The sequence below is a fragment of the Podarcis tiliguerta genome (assembly GCF_965153285.1).
Source record: "Podarcis tiliguerta genome assembly, chromosome: 6".
NCBI lineage: Eukaryota > Metazoa > Chordata > Lepidosauria > Squamata > Lacertidae > Podarcis > Podarcis tiliguerta.
In genome coordinates this window covers 55,491,604-55,518,745 of record NC_139539.1, presented here as the reverse complement: position 1 = coordinate 55,518,745, position 27,142 = coordinate 55,491,604, and the positions used below count along the sequence as shown (strand labels likewise).

At 41.0% G+C, this 27,142-nt stretch overlaps 3 protein-coding genes across 18 annotated transcripts in view; 1 reads left to right on the top strand and 2 right to left on the bottom strand.

Moving 5' to 3' along the window:
* Positions 1 to 9,105, bottom strand: part of LOC310680944 (doublesex- and mab-3-related transcription factor 2-like) — a gene marked incomplete at its 5' end in the record, with an annotated part of 76,430 nt that extends 67,325 nt beyond the window's left edge. For 9 of the 16 annotated variants that reach the window (XR_014513014.1, XR_014513015.1, XM_083448174.1 and 6 more), the window contains 4 exons: positions 5,006 to 5,059; positions 5,694 to 5,948; positions 6,654 to 6,762; positions 8,313 to 9,105. Coding sequence is in view for 10 of the 16 variants with exons in the window: in XM_083448174.1 (XP_083304300.1) it covers positions 5,034 to 5,059; positions 5,694 to 5,948; positions 6,654 to 6,762; positions 8,313 to 8,633 (711 nt within the window). The other 7 variants (XR_014513016.1, XM_083448178.1, XM_083448181.1 and 4 more) reach the window with 6 other exon arrangements.
* A 2,308-nt stretch (positions 9,106 to 11,413) lies between these two features.
* On the bottom strand, positions 11,414 to 20,710 carry DMRTB1 (DMRT like family B with proline rich C-terminal 1). The gene is made up of 4 exons (XM_083448216.1): positions 19,722 to 20,710; positions 17,326 to 17,552; positions 15,125 to 15,269; positions 11,414 to 12,977 (listed from the first exon to the last, which is right to left on the bottom strand). Exons 1-4 carry the CDS (start codon positions 20,152 to 20,154, stop codon positions 12,874 to 12,876), a joined length of 909 nt encoding a protein of 302 aa, XP_083304342.1. The 5' UTR covers positions 20,155 to 20,710; the 3' UTR covers positions 11,414 to 12,873.
* A 3,586-nt stretch (positions 20,711 to 24,296) lies between these two features.
* LOC310680939 (solute carrier family 25 member 3-like) lies at positions 24,297 to 26,703 on the top strand. The gene has a single exon (XM_083448163.1). It carries the CDS (start codon positions 24,422 to 24,424, stop codon positions 25,781 to 25,783), a length of 1,362 nt encoding a protein of 453 aa, XP_083304289.1. The 5' UTR covers positions 24,297 to 24,421; the 3' UTR covers positions 25,784 to 26,703.
* Positions 26,704 to 27,142: the final 439 nt, after the last annotated feature.

Genomic DNA, 27,142 nt, shown 5'->3' with positions numbered 1-27,142 from the left:
ACACTTGTTGATTTTTCAAGGCTATTTAGATTCTGATGTGTTGCTGGAAACTTTCACCTACTGAATTACAACTCACTTTTCCCTTCAGTGGTTCAAAAGTTACTGTAAAAGCTAGCTCATGGGGGTGGGATCAAGGGTGTACCAAAGGGGTGATTAGCTTAGGGACCAAGGGCACAGGCCGGGGTGGGGGGCACAAAAATCATGCCTCTCCACTCTGGCTCAGAGTGGCTAGGAGCTTATCTGCCCACTCTCCTTGCCAAGGGCACAAGGGAGCCTAGATACACCTCTGGTGGAGACAGATTAACAATCTGACCAGATGGGCCACAAAGGTTCCCCCCTCCCCGACCATGTTGGCATGTCCATGTGTCTTTTGCCAGGTGCAGAAATGTGTGTTTGCTCTCACATCTATTCTGACATAGCATCAAAAACAGGAGCATACAGCTCTGCAAATATGGAGTTGGGTAACAGAGAATAGTGGTAAATTGAGCCACTATGTAGACCTAGGATGGGGAATCTATGGCCTTTCAGATGTTGTTGGACTACAACTCAAATCACCCCTGACATATAGCCAATCCATGCTGACTGCGGCCAAGGTGAAATCTAACAGTATCCAGAAATTCCCCATATCAGAGTTTAACTATTACTCCTACTCCTACATTACAGTTTGAGATACAATGCCCTATCATTATTAGAAAAACAATAGGGCATTGTATCTCAAACTGTAATGTGACAGTAAAAGTTCAAGGCACTGTAACAAATACTACTGCAAAATTAGTGCAATTTCTCAGTCTTGTCTTCATGGGGGAAAATGTTTGGTTTTACCTTACCAGTATGAACCTTTAAACTTTCAAGATATTTGGACTGCCATCTATTTTTTGTTTCGTTTTGTTATAATATCTTGGGCTTCTGAGTAATTGAACAATTAAGGTGATTAATTGCATGCTTGCAATAAAAACAGACGACCAGCAGAGATCCCTTACAGGCTAAATATTTTGAAAAAATTCTATCTGCTACTAGACATAACAAATGCAATCAACCCAGCATGCAACTTGAAGCTGGTTGAATGGATGCTTGCTGGTTTGCTCTGGAACCCAAACCTCCTTAAAAGAAGCCAAAGTGTTTAAAAAAATAAACTCAAGATGGAGAGCATGGGGGAAGAGAAATATTGACATGTGAAGCTGATATTATCCTAACAAAAGAAACACTGTTGGCCCTTTGGCCATTTCATTGTTCAAATCAAAACAGCAAGACTTGGGAGAGTACACACTAGCTAAAGCGTTTGCCTCTGAGTAATTAACTGCTGCTGGGTAAGTTACAACACACTAATAGGATATTTCTCAAATGCACATTTTATATCAGGTGGTCAAGCAAGCTGTATTTATACAGCACAACACAAAATCTAGTGGCTTATGTAAAATTCAGAGAAAGTCAGGTTTTATTGTTTACATTACAAGATCAAGTTTCTAACCCAGGGGTTGTGAAGCAAAGCATAAAGACACAAGTAGTGTGATAAAGTATGAGAAGCTAGAGTGGCTTTATTTATTTATTGGACTACTACCCTGCCCTTCAAAGATATGTGACTTACACAATAATATATTCAAATACAAAAGCTAAAACTTGCAATAGCAAAACTGGATAAAAACCAGCAGCAGAGATAATAAATTTTAAATTCTAGAGAGTTTTTGGGGAAGGGGTCTTCATCAGGCACCACAATAATGCAAATTACAGGGGAGGGGCATCTCTAACAAGACACCTACAGAGGAGCTGAAAACATGAAGCCTAGTTCATTTGTTTATATGTAAATCTTCAGCTCCTTTTAAATCCCTTCACATCTTGGGGCTGGGGTATGTACCATCACTTTGAATTTGACTCATAAATAGACACTGAGCCAGTGCAACTGTAATGCTCATTCGTAGTTAGCAGTTCTTTTAACTATATTCTAAACCAACGGAGGTTTCCAATCTGTCTTCAAATGCAGTCCCATATACCACACATCCATTCATTTATTATTCAGTTCCTAAGCCTGCTCTTCATTGTAAATGATCCCAAAGCAGGTTACAACATATAACTACATAAACCACAGCAGGCCAACACTAACAAGCCAACCACTATCATAACGCATTGACAAAATGTTAGATAAAAATCCCAAAACATTTCACAATAGCCCAGCTCAAAAACTGACTATATTGCTTCAATCTCTTCAATAAGCCTAGGCAAAGAGGTGCCTCCTTAACTAGCACTAAAAAGCTAACAGTGTCGGCACCAGGTAATCTTCAACAAGGAAAGCATTCCAAAGAGAAGGGGCCACCACAGAGGTGGCCTTTTCTCGCATCACTCTACAGGCAGACTTGTATAGAGAGAGGTATTTAGGTCTGATCATTTTTTATACATCAACATTAACACATTGTATTGAGTGCTGCAGGTTCTGCAGGACAAATGTTGTTATGTGGTTTCAACTGCCAGTACTTCTCAACATCCTCAGAATTACATCAGCTACAGTTTTTAAACAATACAAAGCCCAAAAAGCACTTTACAATAATTCAACTGGGAAGTTACCATAACATGTGTTGCTATGGCAAGGCTACCTAACCAGGAAAGGCCATCACTGACAAACTAGTAATAGGAACTCCTTGCCACCAGGACCATCAAGGACAGCACTGGGTCAAGGAGAGCCACAAGACCATGAGCTCACTCTTTCAAGAGGAGAACGAACCTATCCAGGACAAACTATATATCAAATTCCCAATCAGAGAACCAGCAACACACAGTAGCTGATTACCGAATTACAGGTAATCTAACCTGAATGTTACCAGTCCAGAGCATAGATAAGTGAAGTCAAACTATTAATATTCCAAGTAGAGTTGCGTGTGGTGCATCATCTTAAGCATGCTATTCCATGGAAGCAACTCACACCTCGAGTGACACAAGCTGTACCTAAGTGTCTACACTCTCTTGTTCCTTACTTATATCAGAAAATTTTCCAGTGTGTGCTGACCCAATTTACTGGAAGACCCAAATCACTGAATGGGAGTAATTTTTAAAGAATAAAATCTTTATGAACTACTGTGGGATAGCCCTCCATCAAAATAATGCTTGGGTCAATTAAAAGCCCTTCCTTATTGCGGCTTTACTTAGTTTCAGGTTGTGAAGGAGCAAGAGGCAACAAAAACAAGCCAATCATCTCAGTCATTCCCTACTGTTTCTTCACTGGCAGAGGGCAGCCCATAAGAGGCATATCATGAAGCCTGCAGGAAGCAAAGGAAAGTGGAAAGAGCAGACTTTGGTCATTTCCTGTAAAAAGAGCCTGACTGCAATGTGCAGAGAATAACTTGTCTTGGTAGCTGAGAGCATTTGGACCTTTTCACAAATGAAGCAACCCAATCTTTTAAAAACAAAACCTGTGTTTATATAAGCTAGTTGCATGAATTCTTGTTGGGCAAATTAATTCTGTGGTATGACTCAATATGTAGGGAAATAACTTTAACCATTTCAGTTGCTATGAGTGTTTCCATGATTTACAAAGCTCTCCTTCAGGCAAGAGCTCAATGGAGACCAAGAGCTGGGAAAATCTATACGCTATAAATGAACCAATATACTATCTTTAAAGGAAATTTAAAGAAAAGAACATACACTTGCTTCATTAAGACAAATTATTATTTGGGGCATATTATTTGGGACTAAAAGCAAGACCTAGAGATGTTAAAATGGCCCCCCAAAGCTTGAAATATGTGTTTCCTTAGTATTTAAATTAATTGGCAACTAGTGCTTTAATTTCTTTTGTCTATAGAATGAAATACTGGCTCCAGCAATATTTATATTTTGTAGGAAAGGTAATGTGTATCTTGAGAACTGTAATGCGTATCTTGAGAACTTTTAACTTTCCTTGCCTTTTGTTTTAGATAGCAGAATTGAAGTGTATTGCACTATTTCATTATTTGTAATAAGGGTGCCAAGAATCTATCATCAAAGTAGTACGGAATTCCTGTCGCCTGGGCAGCCCAGGACTTCCAGACACACTGTCTAGGCTTGTGCCCTTAGTAGTAGTGTCCAATATATTTCCAGCGAAAAGCAGTAAAGTTCAATTCCATACACATACTATTTTGTGTGGAGGTGGATGAGAGGATTTTCACAGCACAAATCCTATCTTTGCATGTCTGCTTGGCTGTATTCTCCAATTTGCTCATGAATCCAACTCCCTAGTAAGTGTGCTTGGGATTGCATCCTCATAATTGAATAAGCTTGAAAGGAGGGCAGCTGCTCATAGCATGTGCACTTATTCTACCACCACTTCTGATAAACAGATTCTGTAGGTTTTCAAAACAGTACAAAATCTGTAAAACCTTCTTGACCAGAAACAACAGTGGGCATGGCCAGCCTTAAAAGGTACAGGACAGATCACACTGCACATACCCCAGTTCTTTAATTTCCCCTTCTGTTTCTGCTGACCCTCCTCTCCATGACAGTGGTGGTGGTGACCCATCCTCGTCCCAGATTATTTTTTTGTCAGTTTGGGTGCATGTTTTTCTTTTTTATAGCAGTGGTAGCCTCTCTGCTTGGAGCATATCATAATCCGAATAATATGGCTAATCAAATGGCAATGCTGGTTACCAATTACCCTGTTTCAGCAAAGGATATTCAACTAGATTTTCAGATCCTGTTTGAAAGAAGCTGCAGTTGCAGGGACTTGCAGGGACTTTAGGCACAAAAATTGGTGATTTGTATCACAGTTACTTCCAGTAATTTGATCAAAACAAAAAGTTATGTTATGCCATTTTATGACATTATGCTATGTTGTAATATTTTTTCACCTGGTTTTTCCTCTGCAAATAGTTACACTGTATTTTATAATATACTGGAAGCCATATGCCTGGTAATATTTTGCAGCTTCATACAGGCAAATAATGTTTTACTTATAAGCAAAACAAGATGGATGAAAAAAGCCCAGTCGAACACATTTACAAACATAAACATTGATGAAAATAAAGATGCAAATCCTCACTCTTACCAGAACACACTGATCTAGTTCCAATGTATCACAACAAGGTAAAACGTTTTCCCCCTACATCAGAAATGGAACAGGAGTCAATGATGTTAACTACTTGCAGAAGAGTTACAATTATACATACAATATGAATATTTGTTTAGTAGAGAGACTTCCTTATTAATATTTCATAAGAATACTGGCCATCCAAGCTACTTAAAGATTTAAACTTTTAATAAAGATTCTACTGAAAAAGACAGTATCTGCTTGTTTATTTTTGAGCAACACTCTTGAGATAAATGCCTTACATCCTCCTTGACTTCAAGACCTGTATCATTAACATTGTGATTTTCTTGTTTTGCATGATGATTGCACAAAATACAGTATCTGGCTGCCATGTCTCTTAATTCTTTATTTTCTTGGAGTTTTATTATTTTGGGGCTCCAATTATTCTCAAGTAAGAGAAGATCTCTGGAAAAGACACTGGACAGAGCTTGCTCCTTCCAGTCACAATTATTTTCTCTGTATACATTTAGGTATTTATTCATGTTCTCCTCACAGGTACGTTTCTGTGAAGTGCCACCTTCAGTTTGGCTTGGTGTGATAAAAGCTACATTCAAAGGAGAAGTGTCTGTGATTTTATAAATGCAAGGTCCATAGTCTAGAACCTTGGTATTTGAATGCAGCAAAGGAAAACAAATATTCAACATACCAGAGTTAACGCATGTCAAGTAATTAAGGTAATCATGTCCACTTTGGAATGCGTTTTCCTCAAGGGCTGGTAAGTGCTCTCTGCTCAGCAGCTGTCTTCTCTGATGGGCAGCAAATCCATCAAAGGTTCTTTGTCGAAGTTCCCTTTCCAGCATTATTGATTCCAACTCCTTGTCTGCAAATGCCCTTCTTTTTCTCATTCTCTCACTGAGGCTAGAAAGGCAATGTTCTGTTTCCTGGGAGGGTGGACTATTTGCTACAACAAGATCCAAAGGAAAAGGACAGTTATTGTGCAAAGCCTGGCATTAGGTGCTTTCAAACATTACGCATTTCCTTTACAGAAAGCATTTCACGCGGTAAAAACGGTATTATTAAGAAACCTGTGTGTAAGTTGTCACATCACAGGTAACAGTTGCATGTGCCAGTCATTAACTGTTTGTACACGTTGTATAGTTGAAAGTGTAGCATAGTGAAAGTGCACCCATATGCTTGTCACATACAACAGCTAACAGCTAACTACACCAGTGTATTTCATGTGTAGGTAATATCATATGTAATTAAGACATCTGAAGCAGCCTTTGTGCTTAAATACAACTGACACCAATAAAATCAAGAACACTCAGTTCATACTCAAATCAGTGGCACTTAGGTATACTTAGCTTCTCTGGAAGGCATCCAGTATTCACTCATGAAATGTAATGTCAACCAGAGTCCTTGACTAGAAATGCCATTGTTACACAATCTTTTGATGTTTTTTAAGGGTTTGGAGAGTCATGCCTAAAGAGGTCTTCATAAGCAGATACTTATTTATGGAATGTGTCAGGAATATAAAATAAACATTCATTTCACAGCTATAACAACTTATTGTCCTATATCAATACCACATTTTATAATGGAATACATTAAAAGGGAGAACCTACTAGATTTGCTTCAAGTGTATTTCCTACATGCCGGCACATACCTTCCTGTGAGTGTCTAGCCAACAATCTGGCAGTCTGCTTGGTCTTGCAATGGAAGTTTAATCTGTGGCCAGAAACTGAATATTCACTGCTCCTCATTCCTTTCTTAACCTATGCAATGACAAAAAGAAGAGGACATTCAGCAACACCATAGCTATTTTTGCTTACTAACAATGTCCATGCTTGCGTGCTAAGATAATACTGAAAACATTCAAGCTATTTGGAAGCAAATAAGAAAAGTTGCAACTTTCCTCCAGGATGCATTACAATTATATAGTTTACATTGGGGTTTATTATTGCTGTTTTAAATACATACAACATATAACATGAGCTCAAAGAAAGGGAACTTGTCTTCAATAGCAGTAAACCAATTACAGCGCCAGGCCCAGACAGCTCCACCAGCACCCAAATTACGGTAATTTAAGAAGCTTAAACTATTTACACTGAATCCATCCCATTTAAAAGTTAAAGTTACTCAACTTCGATCTACATGAGGCAAAGCTCACTAAAGACTGGGACTTGTTTTTAGCTGAAACGCAGAACCAGATTCCAGTGACTTTCTCAGGAAAAGGTGCTTCAGGAGAGGGCAGTTTTAAGGTTACTTTCTTTACATTATTCCTCAGCTCCACATCCTCCCCCTGTTTGTTCTTGTGTCACTTAGAATCATAGAACCGTAGAGTTGGAAGGGACCTCAAGGGTCATCTAGTCCAAACCCATGCAATGCAGGAATTGCAAACAAAGCATCCATGACAGTTGACCATCCAACCTCTGCCTCGAAACTTCCAAAGGAGAGGAGTCCACCACCTTCCCAAGGAGTCCATTCCAATGTCAAACACCACTTACCACCAGAAAGGTCTTCCTGATGCAGATGCTTTATTTTTTGTTCTGGAAAAGCTTACTGCCCTATAAAGCTTGCATAGGCCCAGAAGCTAAGCAAAAAGCCCACCCCACTGCCCAGAGCACCCACCAATGAAGCTAAAACGAAAGCCAGCTGAACTTACAGGAGCAAATTCAGCAGCTGAAGCTTTGTGCTTTGATACAGGGGGGAAAACTTCACAGCTGAAGATGCTCCTGCATTGCAACGAATAAAGGCAAGCTGGGGGGTATGCCTCTGGGGCGGGGATCCTGCTTATACAGGGACTAGTACGTTCTTGGTTTAAACAGCGACTATTCAACTTGCCATAGTTGCCTATACTGGCAAGTGTGGCCCTCTGAGGGGCCCCCACATCACATGCCCTGAGGCGTTTCCGCCATTCCCCCACCCGCCACCGCCGCCTGAGAGGATTTCTTTAGCCATTACTCACCGTTCTGCTGCTCCACCACCGAAATTAATACAACTCAGTGCTGAAGCAAGTTGTTCAGGTAAGTTTTAAATGTCTGACAGTTTATTATTATTTTTATATTTTGTTGGAAGCCGCCCAGAGCGGCTGGGGAAACCCAGCCAGATGGGCGGGGTATAAACAATAAAATTATTATTAACTGTCACCATCATCCTCACCTTTATTATTATTATTGTTTTATGGCCTCTTAAGGACTCCAGAGCCGTCAGCAAGGAGAGAGGGGCCCGAGGAGGAGCCCTGCTGGCCCTCTTCTGCCGCCAGCGTTGTGTTTCCCGCCCCTGCTGGGTTTTTCCCCCGCGCAAGGCGCGCGCGCCCACTCACCTGGCCAGCCACCTGGTCTTGGTGCCTCCTCAGCGCCACCTGCGCGGCCGTCACGCGCTGCCTCTCGAGCACCAGCAAGCAGGCGGCGCACGCGCACTCCCGCCAGCGGCACAGCCGCTTGTGGCCCTTGAGGCTGGACACCACGCCGTGGTTCCTGCAGCGCGCGCACTTGGGCAGTCGCTGGCTCAGCAGGCGCCGCGAGCCGGTGCCGAAAGCGCCGCAGCCGCCCTCGCCCTTGCCCTCATGACCGGGGCGCTCTGAAGAGTTGACGGGGCGGGCAGAATTAGCTTTTCGCTGCCGCTTGGAGGGCAAGGGCAACATGACGGAACTCTTGCTCGCTGTCTCAGGCCTTCTGAAACTGTAGCTACTTTTTTTTGGTGGGCCTGAAGGCACCTGCACAGGTTGGGCTTCACTTTGCTAGACGGCAGCAAAGCCTCGTCGCATTTGCAACTTGTTGGGACTGTAGCGCCCTCTGGCCGAGTTTGCGGCTGCTTCCCGTCGGCTCTCTACAGCCGTATCTTCTTCTGTCCTGCGTATTAGTAGCACCTTTCTGATGAAGGCTCAGCCCGGCCCAGCCTTGATCTTTGACGTCAGTTCTCCACTTCTCCCCACCACTTTCCGCTCAATCAAATCTATTCCAGGCTTAACCCCTAAAATGCTACAGGACACAAGGCTCTGTTTTGCCGTCCTTCCCTCCCCACAAAACACACACGTATCGACCCATTTTCGAGTCCTGTACTACATCAATTATTGCCAAGAATCGGATGCACACCCCAGATGCATTATGAGAAGAACCTGGACTGTCAGCCTTGCAAGGCACAGTAAGTGAGGACGGTAATTCAAAATTACGCCTACTAGTGAGCAAGGACTAGGGCGATGTGTTTATTATGTTTCTTCATTACCTTTCTGGCAAGATACTCAAGGCAGTTTACAGCAGAAACGCACAAAAACAGATGCAACTCCTCCCCCAGCCAGAAAGGAGAAAAAAATAATGGAGACTGCAACAGCAGATTTTAAAAAAATAATTTTTGTAAATAGTTAGGAAACAGTCCTGAAAAACTCCACTGAAATAAGAGTTTTTACTGAACTTTCTTCAGTGGTTCACAGTCTTGAGACTTGGTCATTTAGCATTTTAAACGTCAAAACTAGCACCTTGAATCATGGCTGGAAGCAAAGCAGTAATCAGTGAAGCTAGTAAAGGATTGGCATAATGTGATACAGCTGGCAGTTGCATGTGGAACTAATGGAACCTTTTGGGCATTATTTAATGACGGCTCCATGTAGAACATACTGCAGTACTGTAATCCAATCTCAAATTAACAAGAAATTACTTTTGGCGTGTAATTCAAAGTTGGTAAAAAGCTGTCCTAGCCACCACTGATATCTGAGCATCTAAGTGCAGTTTTGAGTCTAGAACGCTCAAACTATGTATACTTTTTTCCTCATTCAAATGCAGATGTATACATATTTAATCATTTAAATGATTAAAACTAACATGATTAATTGACTAAGATTTATTTAAAAGGGTAATAGTCCTATTAATTGGTACGATAAACTAACATTTTAATCTACAATTACAATCTCTTAACTAACTGATGAAATGAACAATAAATTTCAGGATTTGGGGCTCTTGTAGCACCAATAACTACAAGACTAGGTAAAAAAATAGTTTGCCATACTTATGACAATTGGCTTCTCTCTCTCATACTTTCCTATATAGTGATACCTCAGGTTAAGTACTTAATTTGTTCCAGAGGTCCGTTCTTAATCTGAAACTGTTCTTAACCTGAAGCACCACTTTAGTTAATGGGGCCTCCTGCTGCTGCCGCGCCGCCAGAGCACGATTTCTGTTTTCATCCTGAAGCAAAGTTCTTAACCCGAGGTACTATTTCTGGGTTAGCGGAGTCTGTAACCTGAAGCGTATGTAACCCAAGGTACCACTTTAATTCACAAAAGTCCACTCTCATGGATCCACAAACAAACAAAAAAGAAACATTGTTTTATATTTAAATACACTACAGTTATTTAAAATATAGAATATTGACTTGAAAGCCAGAAAATTCAAAAGCTTACATCTGTAGCACTACAAAAACAAGCAGAACTGCATACATCATTGCAAAGCAATGATCCATGATCTCTTGATCCAACTGCTGTTTGTCTTCAGTGTTATGAATTTCAAATTCAGGGTCAACTTTTAAATATAGTGTTTGATTCAGAACTAAAATACTAGAAGATAATTCCCCCCATGTTGTAACACGTGTTCACCTAAGTAGTTGTAACACATAATAATTTATTATTTGTACCCCGCCCATCTGGCTGGGTTTCCCCAGCCACTCTGGGCGGCTTCCATAGAAACAAAAAATACAGTAAAATATCACAGATTAAAAACTTCCCTGAACAGGGCTGCCTTAAGATGTCTTCTAAATGTCAGGTAGTTATTTATCGCTTTGACATCTGATGGGAGGGCGTTCCACAGGGCGGGCGCCACTACCGAGAAGGCCCTCTGCCTGGTTCCCTGTAGCTTTGCTTCTCGCAATGAGGGAACCGCCAGAAGGCCCTCAGAGCTGGACCTCAGTGTCCGGGCAGAACGATGGGGGTGGAGACGCTCCTTCAGGTATACTGGGCCGAGGCCGTTTAGGGCTTTAAAGGTCAACACCAGCACCAGACTACATGCTCACACAAGTAGTCTTGCACAGCTCTCACTCATTTTGGTTGAGTTTGCACACAAGAATCTCTTACATGGTGGATTTTGACCTAGTGCACTAGTGCATTATTGTGAACTAGGCCACAATAATTTGTCCATCCTGGCTCATTTGTGATATGAAAGAGTGATTTCAGCCATGCAGTGATATGGCAAAACGCATCCTGACTAAAATGCCTTTGGCTCTGGATGTTGTTCGGTCACTTGAAATAGGAAATTTTTATTAATCCTTCTATTGCTGCTCATTAGGTAAGCCAAGTAGGTATACGTTTGAATTTTCCATTAATTCTTCAACACTGTACTAGTAATTGTATTCAGATAAAAGTAACCTTGTTAATGTCCCCTCCGCCTTTTAAACATTTGAAGTCTGTTTCAGAACAAAAATGTGACATTTCAAAACTTAAGATCAGTATCAATGTTTAATAGATTTAAGCAAAGAAAGTGAAACTAACATTTGTAGCTGGTCTTTTTACAACGGAACACATTAAAGCGGAATGCTGTTCTTCATCCTTATTCTGATTTATTACAAAAATAAATCCTATCAGGTAAGAACTGTGCTCTTTGCAAGGATGCTACTTTTTCCCAAAGTAAAGGCTGAGTAAGTAAAGGCTCTTCCCCACTTCTTGTCTCTGGTTTTGGACTAAGCCATAATTAACATGAAACAGTTATATAAATGACACAATTCAAACGCTGAGCATGAAGAGCTACACTTAGACCCTGGCTGCACTGTATATTTAAAGGCCTTGAAGCAGTCAGAGCTTCCCCCAAAGAATCCTGGGAACTTGTTTGTTAAGGGTGCTTAGAGTTGCTAGGGGACCCCTGTTCTCCTCCCAGAGTGGTTTAACAGCCAACCTCTCTCCTCAGAGAACTCTGGGAATTGTAGCTCTGGGAGGAGAACGGGGGTCTCCTAATCCCTCACAGCATCATAAACAAAAAAACCAGTTCCCATGATTCTTTGGGGCAGGCCCTGACTGTTTTTAAGGTGGGATGACGCTGCTTTAAATGTATAGTGCAGATGGGGCCTTAATCATAGTGGTAACTGTTAACTCTGCTATCCCAAATTGATCCCAACTGTTCAGCCATATGAACCACAACTCTATTCATGGTCTATTATCATTAGCAGGCCCTTGAAACTCAACAGTTATTTCCCTATAAACATTTCTGTTTAGGGAGAAGGTTCTTCCCATTATGTGTATTGCAGCTCTAATACCTGCTGAAGCATAAAAAAGCATCTGAGCCATCCCTCTATAGTTCCTCTCCTGAACTTTGAAAGAAATACACAGCTGCAGCACAAGCGTAAGTTAGGGCTGCCAACTTGTCAGAAAAAGAATTAGCCTGATTCTGGGGTTTTAATACCAGCCTGATATGGAAGAATTAGCAAATTAAGCAATGGAGATAATCATTATCGCCTGCTATTATCTACATAGCAAACTCTTGTTAAAGGCTCAGACAGAAGCAGATAACAAAAGCTGGCAAGCCAAGAAATGGCTAGAATATCCACTTTCACAAGCACAGGCTGGTAGGTGGTGTGAAAGTGTGACCAGACACAACTTTATTTGGGGATCGCATGTACTTGAGCACATCTGATCTCCTACAGTTTACATTAATCCTGAGTTGAGCCTGCATTAACTTTCTGCCCATCTGCATGTCAGAAACAGACTATGAAGATTCCTAAACTTCCACTTTGGCACTAAGGCACCAAGCAGCAGAAATTCCTGTGTGGATAGCACCTGATAGACCAAATGTTGTGAACAATACCAACCCAAATACTGACGTGACCAGTCAGTGACGCAAAACAAAACATCGCTTTCAGAATGGCACCACTTGAAGTCAACATTTGAACATGACTTCTTGGTGCATTTAGTGCTCAGAATATGAGAAACATTTTCCACTGGCATCTTCCTGAGAAGATGACAGGCTGCGTTCAGATACCACTCCAGAATCCTGGCTATCTGCAGGTGTAGCTGAAATACAGAAGCAGAAGAACAATCCAGTGATTTCAGGTTCTTTGTATGAATCTGCTCTTTACAAATAATCCAAGGAATTCTCTGTTTGTTTTAATTTCATGTCCATTTTTGATCTTGAATCATACAAATATTTGAAAGACAAATAAGCTTATCACCTCATGTTTTTATAGCTTGTATCTTTCTAGTTTGCAGATGGTGGCTTATTAGATCAACTCCCCAATACTACTGCAAATATACAATTTTATGTAGTCTACAAAGATGCTATTAAATCCTTAAAGTTTCAAACAACCGCCCCCCCCCCCAAATTGACAACTCTAAAGAGTTTGAGATTAATTTCCAAGTAGTTTGCCCTCTTGTGGCTACTCAAAAATTAAACATCAGAACTTAAAATTCCAAAAATAATTTTCACGTCCCACATTCATGCTATAGAATGTGAGAAAAGAATGGAAAGATTGTCTCTGTTCCTTTAAAATCTGGGGTGGTATCTGACTCATAACCTGAATAGATTACTGAAATTAATGGATTTGTTAGTCTGGGTCATCTATGAGTATGACTTAGAACTGACCGTCAATGATACCTGACTTTCTGTAAATCCATTTGGCTAAAGATACGTATGACTAAATACACAGAGGACTAAACCAGATAAATATACTTGTGAAAGCAAGGGTTGAAGGAGAATTTCACTACTAGCAGAAGTGTGCCTGCCAGACAGCACTATCAGCTAGATCCATTAGAAAAAAGCATCTTGCAAGCAAAGGAGAATACACATATAGTGCTTTTACAAAATGAACTTTGTCCCCATGTTGAAGTTAGCAGCTTTTCAAAACATACCTTCTCAGCTTGAGACAAGCTGCTGCTAGGAAGCAAACAATTTTTCAGTTTTCAGGCAACCTAATTATGTACACAAAACAGTATGTGGTGCTTCAGAGTATGTATTTAGGTCACATAGTTGTGAGTGCTTCTCTGCATCAAAAACAAAGCGCATGTATAGGGAAAGAGTTTCAAGTCTAGCCTTTTCTTTGATGTGCTAGCTTTTCATACATAGGATTTTAAAAAACAACAACAGGTAGCCATGAACATACAAATAAGAGCTATTTCATGAGTTATTTCAGCATGTTTATATCAGCCATGTTTGTGGCAGAACAGGAAAAGTATTTCTTCTGAAGGGAAAAGTTAACTCTGTTTGAAACTGTGGAAAATGTTTCTGTATCACGGCTGTGAGCCAGCCAAAGGTTGCCCATAGTATGCTTGATTTTCCCCTATACTGGGCTAAAGGCATGAAACCAAGAAAAGTAAATACAATACTTAAGGGTTTGTGTGTGTGTGGTTTTTCCTTGACCTTACCAAATCTGAAAGCAGCTATTAATTTATATTTCCACAATTCAAGATGAAAAGCAAACAGGAGCTAAATATTTTAAGGAGGACCAAGAGGGAAGTGCTATAGCTCAGTGGTAAAACACACCCCACACGGGGCAAAAGGTTATAGGTCCAATGCCTAGTGTCTCCTGGTAACGGAAATATTCCTACCTGAAACCCTGGAGAGCAGCTGCCAGTCAGTACAGAGTACAGGTGACTCTCAGCTAATGCAGGAGTTACATTCCAGGGATAGTGCATAAAGCCAAAATTGCATATAATGAAAACAGATTTAGTTCAGTGGCAGGTGGGATTGCCAAAGCCTTTTTTTCTATTGCTGTTTAATTGCTTTTTAATGATAGTTTCTTCTATGCTTTTAGCTGTTCTTATCCGTAAATTTCCTTGAGTCCCTGTCAGGGAGAAAGGGAGATTATAAATAAATATATAATCATTGTCATCTTTGGGACCCTGCCACCAGGTCTGGCCCAGGCGCTCCACTCCTGTCACTATTCATATCAGGTTACCAGCAGGATACTAGTCACATGGCGTCCTTTCACACTAGCCAAGCTCCATGGGATTCCCCAACAGGCATGCTGGGATGGCGTATTGGCATCCATATCAGGAGTCTTTCAGGATAACGGATCCTAACCTAATGCCATGCTTACCTCACTGTAGTCATGTGAAAGCTGTGGCCCATACACTTGTCTTAGTTGTTATTTATCCCCTTCCTGTCTGGCTGGACAGCCACAACACACCTGCTATGCAACAAACGGAACCTTTTGAATGCTTACCAGATGTTTCCTTTGTAGCTTCAGCCACAACATTCAGTGGGAGAGGCGGCGGAATGTAGTGAATCCCTGGCAGAAATCCCTGAGGTATAAAAGGTGGCAATGGAGTGTAATAACCTGGACAAAAATCTCCACCTACATCTTGCATCTGCATGAAGGCAAAGAGACAAAGGTATTTGGTTTCAGTGTGAATACATAAAAGGGCAGAAGGCTAAGACAAAATGTGTTTTATCATCATATAATTCTGAACCGTTTATGAAGATTTCTGTGTAGGTTGACCAGGAGCAAAAGAGGTCATTGTGGCTATGCTCTACTTCCAGTGTCAAATATAGGATGCCTCTGAATACCATTTGCTAGGAACCAATTGTGGGAAAAGTGTTGTGGCACTCCAGACCTGCTTGCAGGCTTCCATCTGGTTGGCCACTGAAAGGACAGTATGCTGGAGTAGATGGGCCTTTGGCTTTCCTTATGAACTTACGTTCAGGGTCCTGCAGAAGAAGGAAATTCTACAGCTGTAGCTTGCATTACAAGCTGCTACCGATAAATTACAGGAGCCCTGTCCTTTTTTGCACCTAGCTACCCTATTCCAGGTTGACTGGGGAAATTATGGCAGTTTTCATCATACTGGGAACCCATTTTGCATTTACATTTCCATACCATTTCCATTTACGGTTTCCTGATTCAAATGCAAAACTGTGAACATGGGCAAAGTTCTCCATGTACATGTGCCCTAACAGGAGCCAGTTGCAATATGTACTAAAAAAGGGGGGAGCCCCTAAAACCCCAAGAGAATGATTAGTTCAGTTATCCAGCGGGTTCAATTTCTGATGTGGGTTCCTCTATTTCTGATGTGGGATACCTTGAAACCACCTTCTGTCAAATTCTGTCCGATTTACTTTCACTTTGAAGAAACAATTATCAGCGCATGGATACACTATATTTTGTGCCAACTAGGAGCTGGGTATTTAAAATGAGGATTATTTCTGAGTGAACAACCAAATATGTACCCCACTGAAAGCAAAGGAGAACACCTGAACTTGGATGCACATATCTGTTGAAAGTAGTGGTTAAATCACATTTAAGGTACTTCACACCTGGCATTTTGTGTGGGATAGTCATGCTTTGTTCACTTACTCTTTACAATTGTATTTTTCCTGTTCTACTGTCTTTCCTCAGAAGAACAGACATGTACCGAAACGTCTGACTATATTATGCAATTGATTAATCAGTTTCCATGATGCACCCTGATGCCTAACAGACACCTTTTTCAGGAGAACAGAAGAGTAACGCAATCTCTTCTTTTTAGAACAGCAATATTTTCCTGTGGGCATTGATCTATCACAACATATATATGCTATTACCTTTGTGGTGGAAACAATTATATCACTCTACCTTTTTTTAATTGATATTTTAATTAGCACTAAAACGCTTTTCTGGCTTTACCTTTTTAAATGAAGTAAAAACCCCTTTGTCGTCAACACCATTTTAGCAATGTGGTTAATGGCAGTGATCAGGGAGGATTTTTAGTTTTTATTACCAGTATAATACCCCTTTGATTAAAAGCAGATAGCCATAAAATACACACTGGCATTAAATATTGATTCAAAACTAAGCAAGCTGCTAAAATGGCACCAGCTACAAAGGCTGTCTTTATTTTTTCATTTAACAAAATTTATAGACTGCTTTATCAGTATAACAAATACATGCTTCTCTTCCAGTAGCTGCTCACGTGATTTGGACCTTCTTTTCCACCCACACCAGCTGTTTCACATCCAGTGATGAGGATGGAACATAGCAGGTCTATACATAGAGTAATAGTGTAGAAAGTCAATTCCAATTGTAGCTTACAGCAGAAAAGCCATGAATGGATGGTACTAGGAGCTGCCTGTCTGGAAGCTCATTCCAATGTGCATCCAGTTTGTACAGTTCCTAATAGTAGCCGATCTGAAACACTACCAGAGATATTATCTATATTCAAGACCAGGAGTTGGTAAGGTGGAAAACTCAATAAAATTAAAGGGACAAGTTTTGTTTAATCCTGAAATTTACCCCTTTTTTTGTTTTGTCTACATACAATTCAAGACTGATGCAACCAGAGGCAAAGGGTTTTCTTTCTTTCTTTCTTTCAGTATATTTCAAGACCTGAGCTCCTGCATTCAAGCAGAGCTTGCATTAAGCAGTACTATGGATAAAACGTCACTTACTGGCATAGAAGCAACACCTCCTGGCCCATGACTGCTAGGAAAGTGTCTGAAACCTGCTTGCAGGGGCAAGACAGAGGCAGGTGAAGGACCTCTGTAGCCTGATTGGTTGATAGTGAATCCAACAGAAAATGGATGGTAAGGGTACATCCCAGAGTACCCGGGATACACTTTCGGAGGCTCCCTCTCCACAGATTCTGGGCCCACAACAGCACATTCTTGAGGCTGGTCTACAGAGAAATAGAATAGTTGAAGGGAATAGTGTTATAAACAATATATGTAAGATTTCCATGTATTTTAGCATCTTGAAAATGCTGTGCTTCCACTATTTGAATATTCATGAGTAGGTCCTTTTTAGATGTCCTCCCAACATTGTATGATTGAGATTGTATGAGATGATTATCCAGGACCAGCTCTGTGCAGCTAGGATGCTTCAATTGCCAAAACATGGAGAGAAGGTCATAATTCTCACTGCACTGGGGCAAATTGCCAGGTCTGTGGGAAAGAACCTTACAATTGGGTTGTACCTACATAGCTGGGTTCAGAGGTGTACTTAGGGGCTGGTGAAACAGGCCTTCACTGAAGGCGCAGGCCCAGGGAGAAGGAATAATCACCCCAGAAATCTTTCTCCAGCTATCTGTGTAAAGTTGTGAATTTAGACAAGAGTGGGGAGCTGAGCTGTAGGAGAAATGGCAAGGCGGTATGAAGGTAGACCACTGTCGTGGTGAGATCAAAAGTGGAACAAGCTTCCCATCCTTATTGCACCACAGAACAAAGACATGCAAATGTTTTCACCCTTCCTCCAATCCTCACACTAACTCCGGTCACTTCAAGTACTTAGGTAGCATAAAATTCAGCAATTTCTAATGTGGCTATTACTGTAAAGTCAGATTTTTTTCTGGGGGTGGTGCCACCAATACAGCTCCTTGCCAAGGGTGCAAGGGACCCAGTTACGCCTCTGGCTGGGTTATCTAAATGTTTTTACAGCTATGTAGAGGTACTCATGGATAAATGGCTCCCACCCAGCTGGAGAATGTCCAGAGACACCATTCCTACTCACAGGTTAAAAGATTCTAGACACCATGTAGTATTGAAGCTAAGTTAAACACTACCAGGGCCTCTGAATTTGCAGCACTTGTGGCTGGAAGATTTATCAGTACGTATTTCGAAAGAAAACAAAACACAACCTGATGCATTTGAAAACAAGCTCACAGGTTTAATGCTAAGTCTAAATAAAAGAATAACATACAGGCTGTTTTAATAGTGTTTAGTACACTAACAAACCAGTAGATGGCAAACCACAATTAAAGTTAGCACAAAATAGAGATAATAGAATTAAACAGCTAGAGAGCATGTTGAAGTCATATTAACCACATATTTTTTAGAACTGAACCAACATGTTCTGAAAATTTAAAACTGAGGAAAATTGCAGAGCTTAAAGACAACATTTTGCAACATATATGTTTTTGATAAATTTGTTTTACTTACAGCTTGTTGATTTAAGGCACTATTGCTATCAACTTGCTAGATTTAACATTTTCTAAACTCCATGTTGTTACTTTAACCCTTAAATTCAATAATGAGAATGCAGACCCAAAAAATCTAAGTATTGTAAAATAAAATTTAATTTTGCAAAGTTAGATCTTGATTTTCCCCTCCCAAAATTCACTGCAGCTCTAGATATTTGTAAAAGCAGCCACATATGAGCACCACTTTCATTGCAAAAATATTTTTTCATAAGACGACAGTCAAATCCCAGGTTTGCTTTTCTCTTTTATATTTTACACACCCGGTCCTAACAAATGGCAGTAACTTCCCTGTTTATTTGCACTGGCTGTGATATATTCCCCTTGCTAAAGGAGATGCCTGTAAAATACAACAAACTTCATTTTAAGTCCAGACTCTGGGTTAGTCTTGTTGCTCTATTGGCAATTCTGTGCTGCGCAGGGCCTGCTGCAAGCTCATTTCACTCTTAAAACAAAGACCGGCTGTATAGATTTGTGGGGTGGTTTTTCTTTCTTTTCTGCAACAATGAAACATGGTCAAGCAGCATCCAAGACTAAATTCCTGCAGCTACAAAGTCCTCAAGCAGGATATGGAACTGCAAAATAAATAAATATATCCATACTATCTTTTTCAGGGAAGAATAAATCCCAAATAGCAGCACCAGTACTAAATCTCAACAACAGAAAACAGAAATTATTGAGGCAGAGCGGGTGGAACATTTGGTGCATAAATGCAAAATAAAATAATAATAATAATTTATTTGTACCCCGCCCATCTGGCTGGGCTTCCCCAGCCACTCTGGGCAGCTTCCAACAAAGATTAAAAATACATTAAAATAATGGCTATGAACACATCCGCCTGTTTGAAGCAGAGCTTTGAGCTGGGCCACATACCTAAGTCTATGAAGGTTGGAGAGCTGGCTTTGGGTGGTGTCCTGGCAGTCCTTGTCCTCATAGAGTGGCTAACTGCTGCAGAAGTCCCCTTGGCTCCTTCCTGCACAACAGACCCCTGGGTGTGGGGTTCTGAAAGATTCAGCCTGGAGCACTTTCTGCCGCTACCTGTGGTTGCCACCTGTTCATCGCTGGGACTGTGCTGACCAGGTGGCAACATTTCCCTGAGCGGGGAGTCCGGTCCCTGCCTCTTCAAGGCCTTCTGTGCAGCCATGATCTTCTGGCGTTCAGTAATGAGAGCACATTTTTCACATGGGCACTGCTTCCAGCGGCAGTGGCCTGCGTGGCCCTTCACGGGTACCACAAAGCCGTGGTTCCGGCAGCGTGAGCATTTGGGGGCCCGGAGAGACTGAGCAGCTGCATCTTGCGACTCCATGGCAGGCAACCGTCTGCAGCCCCACCACACCAAGGCAGCAGGTCTGAATCTGCTCTTAAGAGGCTGCAGAGAATAGCTACAATATAGCTAGTAAGCCTGGGCCTGCAGAAGGGGAGGAGTTCGGCTCCAAAAAGAAAAGAAACAATTGGCCAGCCCCCAGTAGAACTCCTGTAGAAGACTTCAACAGAGCAATAGGTGGGTGGGTGGCATTGCATATCCTCAAAAACCTTTGTTTTTTAAAATCAAGTGTTCTAAGCTTGCTGACTCTCTTCTCCCTCTGTCAGAAAGGAGGTGGGGCTTTTGGTTTAAGGACTGCAGGCGATTGCTAGCAGAAGATAAGGAACTCTGTCTTCTAGTGGTCCTGCAATAATTTTTCTTAAGAAGCAGGCTGCTCAGTTTTGAGCTTTAACCGGACATGAGAGCGGCAGCATTCACTGAGATAGTGTTGTTTTACTGGCACTGGTTAACCACATGGCTGAGTGATTCTTGTGCTGGCCCTACCTGGGGCTGCTTAAACCAGTGTTGGCTTTTGGTTAATTAAAAACTGGCCAGCTTCACATGTGGCCCCTCAGATGTTATGGGACAGCACCCTCAATGCTTTGTTCTTTTTATTATATGAGTTTTCCATATAATACATTTACAGAAACAAGCAACTTATGTATGTCTTTAGTTATACAACACCTTGTTTTCATAAAATAAATGAAGGGCAACCATAAACTATTGTTTCACCCAAAAATATTATTTCAGCTGTTTTTCCACCCATTTCTGCCAGATTCCTTGGTCAGCTTTTACTCATGGACAATTATGGATAGCTCATTTACGGGCACTAATATGCCTTCTTTAAAAACTCCAAACAGCCACACAAGATATTCAGTATGTTACAAGGCAAGCTATATAACCATCAAGCTAATTGCTGTACACTGTACGGTACTTAATTGTGCAAAAGTCTGATAATAAATTGGGAACCCTGTTCACACAGGGTCATAGCTATACACACATAGAGGCCAATTTAACACTGTTATTTATTTGTTATAAATATTTATATCCCTTTCTTCATTGCAAGCAATTTCAGAGTTACAAGTTAAAAGTATCATGCATCAATATAAAAACAACAACGTTAAAAACAGAAACAGATAAATTATAACCAAAAAGGTCACTTTCACTTAACACATAGAAATCATGGGCAGAGGCAATGGGTGTAATGCTGATCCCCTCTTATGTATGTATATACTGAAAAACAAAATTAATTGGAAATATTTATTAAATCAAAGCATATAAGTGACAAAAATATAAAAACTCTGCAGTAACTGAAATATAAGAATAAAAAGAATGCATGAATGAAATATAAAACTGCAATTTATAAATGGAAAGCAAGGTTAGAGCTGCAAATAAAAATAATTAACCAAACTACCAATAATGCATGTATACGTGTTGCTACCCCCTAAAATGCATCTTCCTGAACTTCAATCAGTCCAAACCGGTTAAAAGTTTTTCTAAATTGTCAGTCTTATAAAATTAAGGAAATGGCTTCTGGGGACTCAAAGGAAAAGTTGAGGTAAAAAAAGAGGGGGTTTTTTACAATGGTTAATAGTGAAGTCTGAGCCTCCCAATGGAACAAGCAAGAACTAACAGAAACAGAATTTTAGTGAAAATAAAAACCTATAAAAACTGGATCTATTTTTTAAAAAAATGTCCATTAGCCAAATATCCAGGTCCAAAAAGGCTGGCTTAGAGAAAATGGCCAAGTGCAGCTTCAGAAACTCCCTGATATCTACAAAACTTCATGTACTGTTTACTCAGCTAAGCTTTGAAGTGCCTGTGTTCTTTTCATAATTTATATTGTTAAATATGGGTGCCGCTAACCTTCTGAAATGTACAAGAATCCAGGACTTTCTATTGTGAAGGAAACAGACCTGGGAACACGTACCGGCTTTAAATCATACCACCACTCCAGGAAAAAGACGACGATGTGGATCACGAAGCTGGTTCATTGTCCACAACTCTAATTTTGTGAAAATAGATACTTTCAGAAGTCCTTTCAGAAACTGCTTAGGAGCTATTGTGTCCAACAGTTGCCGAAAGGTCAACTTCTGCTAGAGGGTTCTGCTGTCGAAGAACTTGACCTACACAGCAGTGCCTCCTCCAGGCACTGCCCTCTCTAGCTTTTTGCTACTTCACAGCAGGACAAGCAATCTGCTTTAAAAGCAGACCTTCTCTCAGGCCCTGACATTGTCCCTCTTGGCCATTTTTGTGAAGCTGCAGTTTGCTTGCAAAACACAATAACATGAGGAAATGAAACAGCCACATACTGTAGTTAGTTGCCTAGCATTCTCCTTTTGCATGTAGTGGGGACAACTAATATGCTCATCATTTATCCTTGAAAACATTAAACTTAATGGTGCTTCCAGATAGCACCTTATTACAAATGGGTCATTTACAGAAAGCAAATGGACAAGAGGTATTCTTTAACTTACTGAAAATTCCATGGAAAGTGTAAAGCCACATTAAATAGGGGGAAATACAGGTTGTCATTTTTATGCCAATGATGTTGTGTGGGTGCTGCAAAAAACTTGTATGCATGAACAGCATCAATCCCACAATAAATCCCTGCCTGAGAGCACATTGAAGCTTTGTTTCCTTCATTACAGTTAAAAAATTTGAATTTAAATTTAGCACTATGAATATGAGGTAGAGTCAGAAACAAACATTTATGCAAGTTACTTTGCATTAAGAGGAGAATGAGGGCATATTAGTAGCTCTCAAATATTTAAAGTGCTGTTTTAAAGAAGACAGTGAACAGATGACAGTGAGAGAACGATGAAAGGTAATATTCTAAGCCACAGCCGTAGTAGCAGTGGCAATGGCAGCAGCAGAGGTTTGGCCAGAAAATAAGGAAAGCTTTGCCAGGTCTATTTTATCTTTGTCAAAACGTATTTTCAGCCTTCTAATACATTCTTACAACAGTGTGGAAAATTCTTAGCACCACTCCCCTGTAGCCCTAGAGCACAGGAAGGCAACCTTCAGTCCTCAGCCTACTTTTATGTGACCCTCAGACTAATTTCCTGTAGGTGTGGGGAAAGTGGGTTTCAGAAAGAGAGCTGGGGAAGAGAAGGGGTGTCCCATACACTTTTGTCTCTGGCCCCACCCATCATTGGTATGTGGTTTCTGACAGATTACACCTGGACAGACACTGGAGGGTTAATCTGAATATGAGATGGAAATATCCAACTAGCTTTATGTACATTAAAATCCCCAATAATACATTGAGGTTAAAAAGATCACTATTTTAAACCTTGATGCTCAGAAATCTAATGGCAGGAGACATTTATTTATTTATGTAATCTTGATCAAAGACAATACAAAATGGCTGCCATAGGCAGCAAAAAAAAAAGATGCAATGGTACTTTCTACCAGTGAGTACCATTACAAAACAAGCACTGGTCATGCAGATCTGGCAAACCTTTTCTCAGATAATCCATTCTACCACAAAACACTATCCTGAAATCCCCACTTCTCTGTATCCCTCTTTTATCCTGTAACTCTCTCCCATTATATTTCCCATCTTTCCCCCAGCTTTATTTTCCACTAACAAGCTACCTTTTTTCACAATTCACATCCAATAAGTAATGTTTGTTTTCTAAGTATCCATGCACCTCCTTCTTAGGAGATCATGGTGCCATTTAGTTTATGCTGAGTGACATATAGCCACTAGGACCGTGCTGGCTATCTGTTAGCCAGTAACATACAACCACTGTCTACTTTATTTACATCAAACTCAAACCTTTAGCAGTTAAAGGTTAAGGCTTAACATCTTTTGGGGAATCCCATGTTGTCTTATTTCTCCCAAAGGTGTTAGGAAGAAATGAATGAGTGAACAGCCAGCCTCTGATTATTTAAATATGGAAGATAAATGTATTTTTACACCTGTTACTTTTAACCTCCAGCAAACTCTTCTATATTGTGGTTAAATCTTATTATTAAAGAGAGTCTAATCCTCAGGGCAACATAACCAGTGCCCATCCTCTTTTATGTATTTAAAAGCCTGCTTCCATAGTGCTAGGCCTGTTTTGGCCCACTGAGGCCTTGCGGCTTTCAGCAAAGCCACGTGGAGTAGGCTAGAGTGTATGCAGTGCACAGTCCGCACCCACTGGGAGGGCCAATCCTTCCTTTGGAGGTTGAGTCTCTATGGTTAGAAGAACCCTGGGATTCGTGGCAGTTGGGAAAGTAGCCATTAATCTGCTCCTGGCCCTTCTCCCTTGCGCTGAATATGCCTTGTCCTTCTGCAGACCAGGGAAAATGCAGATCCTGGAAGGAGGAGACTAGCAGCACCAGGTTCACCACCTCCCAGAACATACCTTGGCTGTGGAGTGCAGCTGCCTATACTTCCTGGAGAACGGGTGTCAACAGCAGATCCATCAGGGACCTGGAGGAAATGGAGGCCTCTAGGTCTTGCACTTACCCCCAACCCAAGCTCTGGTCTCGACTCTGGACAGTTGCTTGCCCCGCTTCCTGGAGCTCTAAGGGAAACAGCAGAGGCAGCCCTCCACCCCCACTTTTGTACAAGGCCTCAGGCGGCTACAGGGCCATGGATGCAGTGGCCTCCCTGAACAGCAGTCCACTCTCTGTGTGCAAACATCGGCGCTGCCTGTCAGCAGCAGCTGCAACCAAAAAAGCGGCCCCTCCTCCACCTCCACCAGAGGAAGAGTATAGCTGTGAGTATGGGTCAACGACTTACCTCATACTATGCTCCCTGGGTGGCGTGGTGAGCTGTGGCGCAACCCATACAGCAGTATGCCCGCTGGATGTGGTGAAGTGCCGCATGCAAGTGGAACCTACGCGCTATCGGGGACTTTTTCAGGGGCTTAGTCTCACTGTGCAAGAGGAGGGAATGCGTGGTCTGGTCAAGGGGTGGGCTCCAACAGCCATAGGCTACTCCATGCAAGGACTTGCCAAGTTTGGCCTCTACGAGTACTTCAAGATATATTACTCTGATTTGTTGGGTCCCGAACAAGCTTATCTGTGGCGTACCAGCGTTTACCTCGCTGCTTCAGCCAGTGCTGAGTTCTTTGCTGACATTGCTTTGTCCCCAATGGAAGCTGCCAAGGTACGAATTCAGACCCAGCATGGCTTTGCCAACACTCTGCGGGAGGCAGCTCCCAAGATGTACATTGAAGAAGGGCTGTGGGCTTTCTACAAGGGGGTGGCTCCACTCTGGATGCGGCAGATCCCTTACACCATGATGAAGTTTTCCTGCTTTGAAAGAACTGTAGAGGCTCTCTACAAATACGTCATGCCCAAACCACGGGATCAGTGCACCAAAATGGAACAACTTGGAGTCACATTTGTTGGTGGATATATTGCTGGAGTCTTTTGCGCTGTAGTCTCACACCCAGCTGATTCTGTGATATCTGTGCTCAATAAAGAAAAGGGCAGCACTGCTGTAGGCGTCCTCAAGAAATTGGGTATGAAAGGCATCTGGAAAGGGCTATTTACCCGCATCTTAATGATTGGCACCCTCACTGCCCTTCAGTGGTTCATCTATGACTCAGTTAAGGTTTATCTCAAGCTACCCCGGCCCCCACCACCTGAGATGCCTGCCTCTTTGAAAAAGAAACTCTCTGAAAAATAGATGCGCACAGTGAGGCTATACTGCTATGTTTCAAGGGTGTCATATGTCATAGTTCTATAGGAATTTCTACTCTACTAATATGTGGTTATGAGTAGACTGTAGAAATCCATCACACACTTATTCTTATTCTGAATTTAAAACTAAGCTGCACAGTGCTCCAACAACGTATTAAGTAAGCTACTTAAAATAACTACTTACTGCACGCAACACATGATTTAGCATAATATTTTCCCATATTTTATTTTGCTATTAATTGCGTTCAAAATTACATATTGCATAATTTGGTATATAGTTTTTATAGGCTGTTAAATATTTTAAGGTTAACATAACCAGCTAATAGCAACTGCTAGATCAGCTGATTGTTTTAATACTGTTGTCATGCTCTGAAGATTATTGTCATTTGTCAAGTTGTTAGTATTCACTATCAGATGGCACCCTGATTATAATGTAGCAAGTTGTAGATCCTCATGTACCTCAGTTGTTTGAGACAACATCAAACATACATACTTTAAAAAGTATTACTCAAAAAGTTAGTGAGGTTGTTTTAGAAAATACTTTTGAAGATCATAGATTTTGGTGAGAGAGCCTGTTTATGCATGCAGAAGGGCAGGGCATTTTATTTGATAGGCCTTGCCCTATGCCTCACCACAAATCTCATTGAGAGTATCCTGGGCTTAAAAAATGATGAGCACCACACATGTTGGTAGTATTATATTGATTCAGATACCACAGTATGGAAAGGAAGTCCTCTATGCTTGGGGTTTGGCTGAAAGTTGAATTTATATGTTCCTTTAATGCGTATGTTGCACTTTCCCTAAGATGTATAGTTCATTGTCCTGCAATTTCATGTGGACACTTCGTGTTCACATACTAAATAAAGTTATTGTAGTTATTGAGAAAATAAAAGGCCTTCTTTGGGACAGTGTTTGCTAAAGCTTTATTTATTTATTTATTTATTCATACTGCTTTTTCCAATTAAAGTTTAGTGATCCAACACAGCCCCTGCCCTAAGGCTTAGAATCTAAAATACACAACACAAAAGAAGAAGGTACAAAAGAAAAAAGCCAACTCAGGCATGGATTCTTTAACATATGCATTCCTGCTATGGCTATGCTGATATCATTCCATAAACCTCCCAAAGTGGAAAGCAATTTTTTTGGAAATTTCCAAAAGTTAACTTGTGCTATCTTTGAAGCTACCAAAAAAATTCCAATTCTGTTCTGCTCTATTTCTTACTTGTATTGATAAAAATTAATAAGAACCATTTTGGACTCAGAAAGTTATCAATAGCTTCTAATTAGAGCCCAATCAGATTTTTTCTTTGGCACCATATTTATAACTGGACAGCCCTTTCACATA

What these genes read in the sequence shown, in the direction of transcription:
- LOC310680939 (XM_083448163.1), top strand. Translation starts at nt 24,422, where the DNA reads ATGCCTTGTCCTTCTGCAGACCAGGGAAAATGCAGATCCTGGAAGGAG.
- DMRTB1 (XM_083448216.1), bottom strand. Translation starts at nt 20,154, where the DNA reads ATGGAGTCGCAAGATGCAGCTGCTCAGTCTCTCCGGGCCCCCAAATGC. An exon ending in TCCAACCTTCATAGACTTAG is followed by an intron (nt 17,553 to 19,721) that starts GTATGTGGCCCA and finishes ATTTCTCTGTAG; the next exon opens with ACCAGCCTCAAGAATGTGCT. An exon ending in GAGGTGTTGCTTCTATGCCA is followed by an intron (nt 15,270 to 17,325) that starts GTAAGTGACGTT and finishes GCCTTCATGCAG; the next exon opens with ATGCAAGATGTAGGTGGAGA.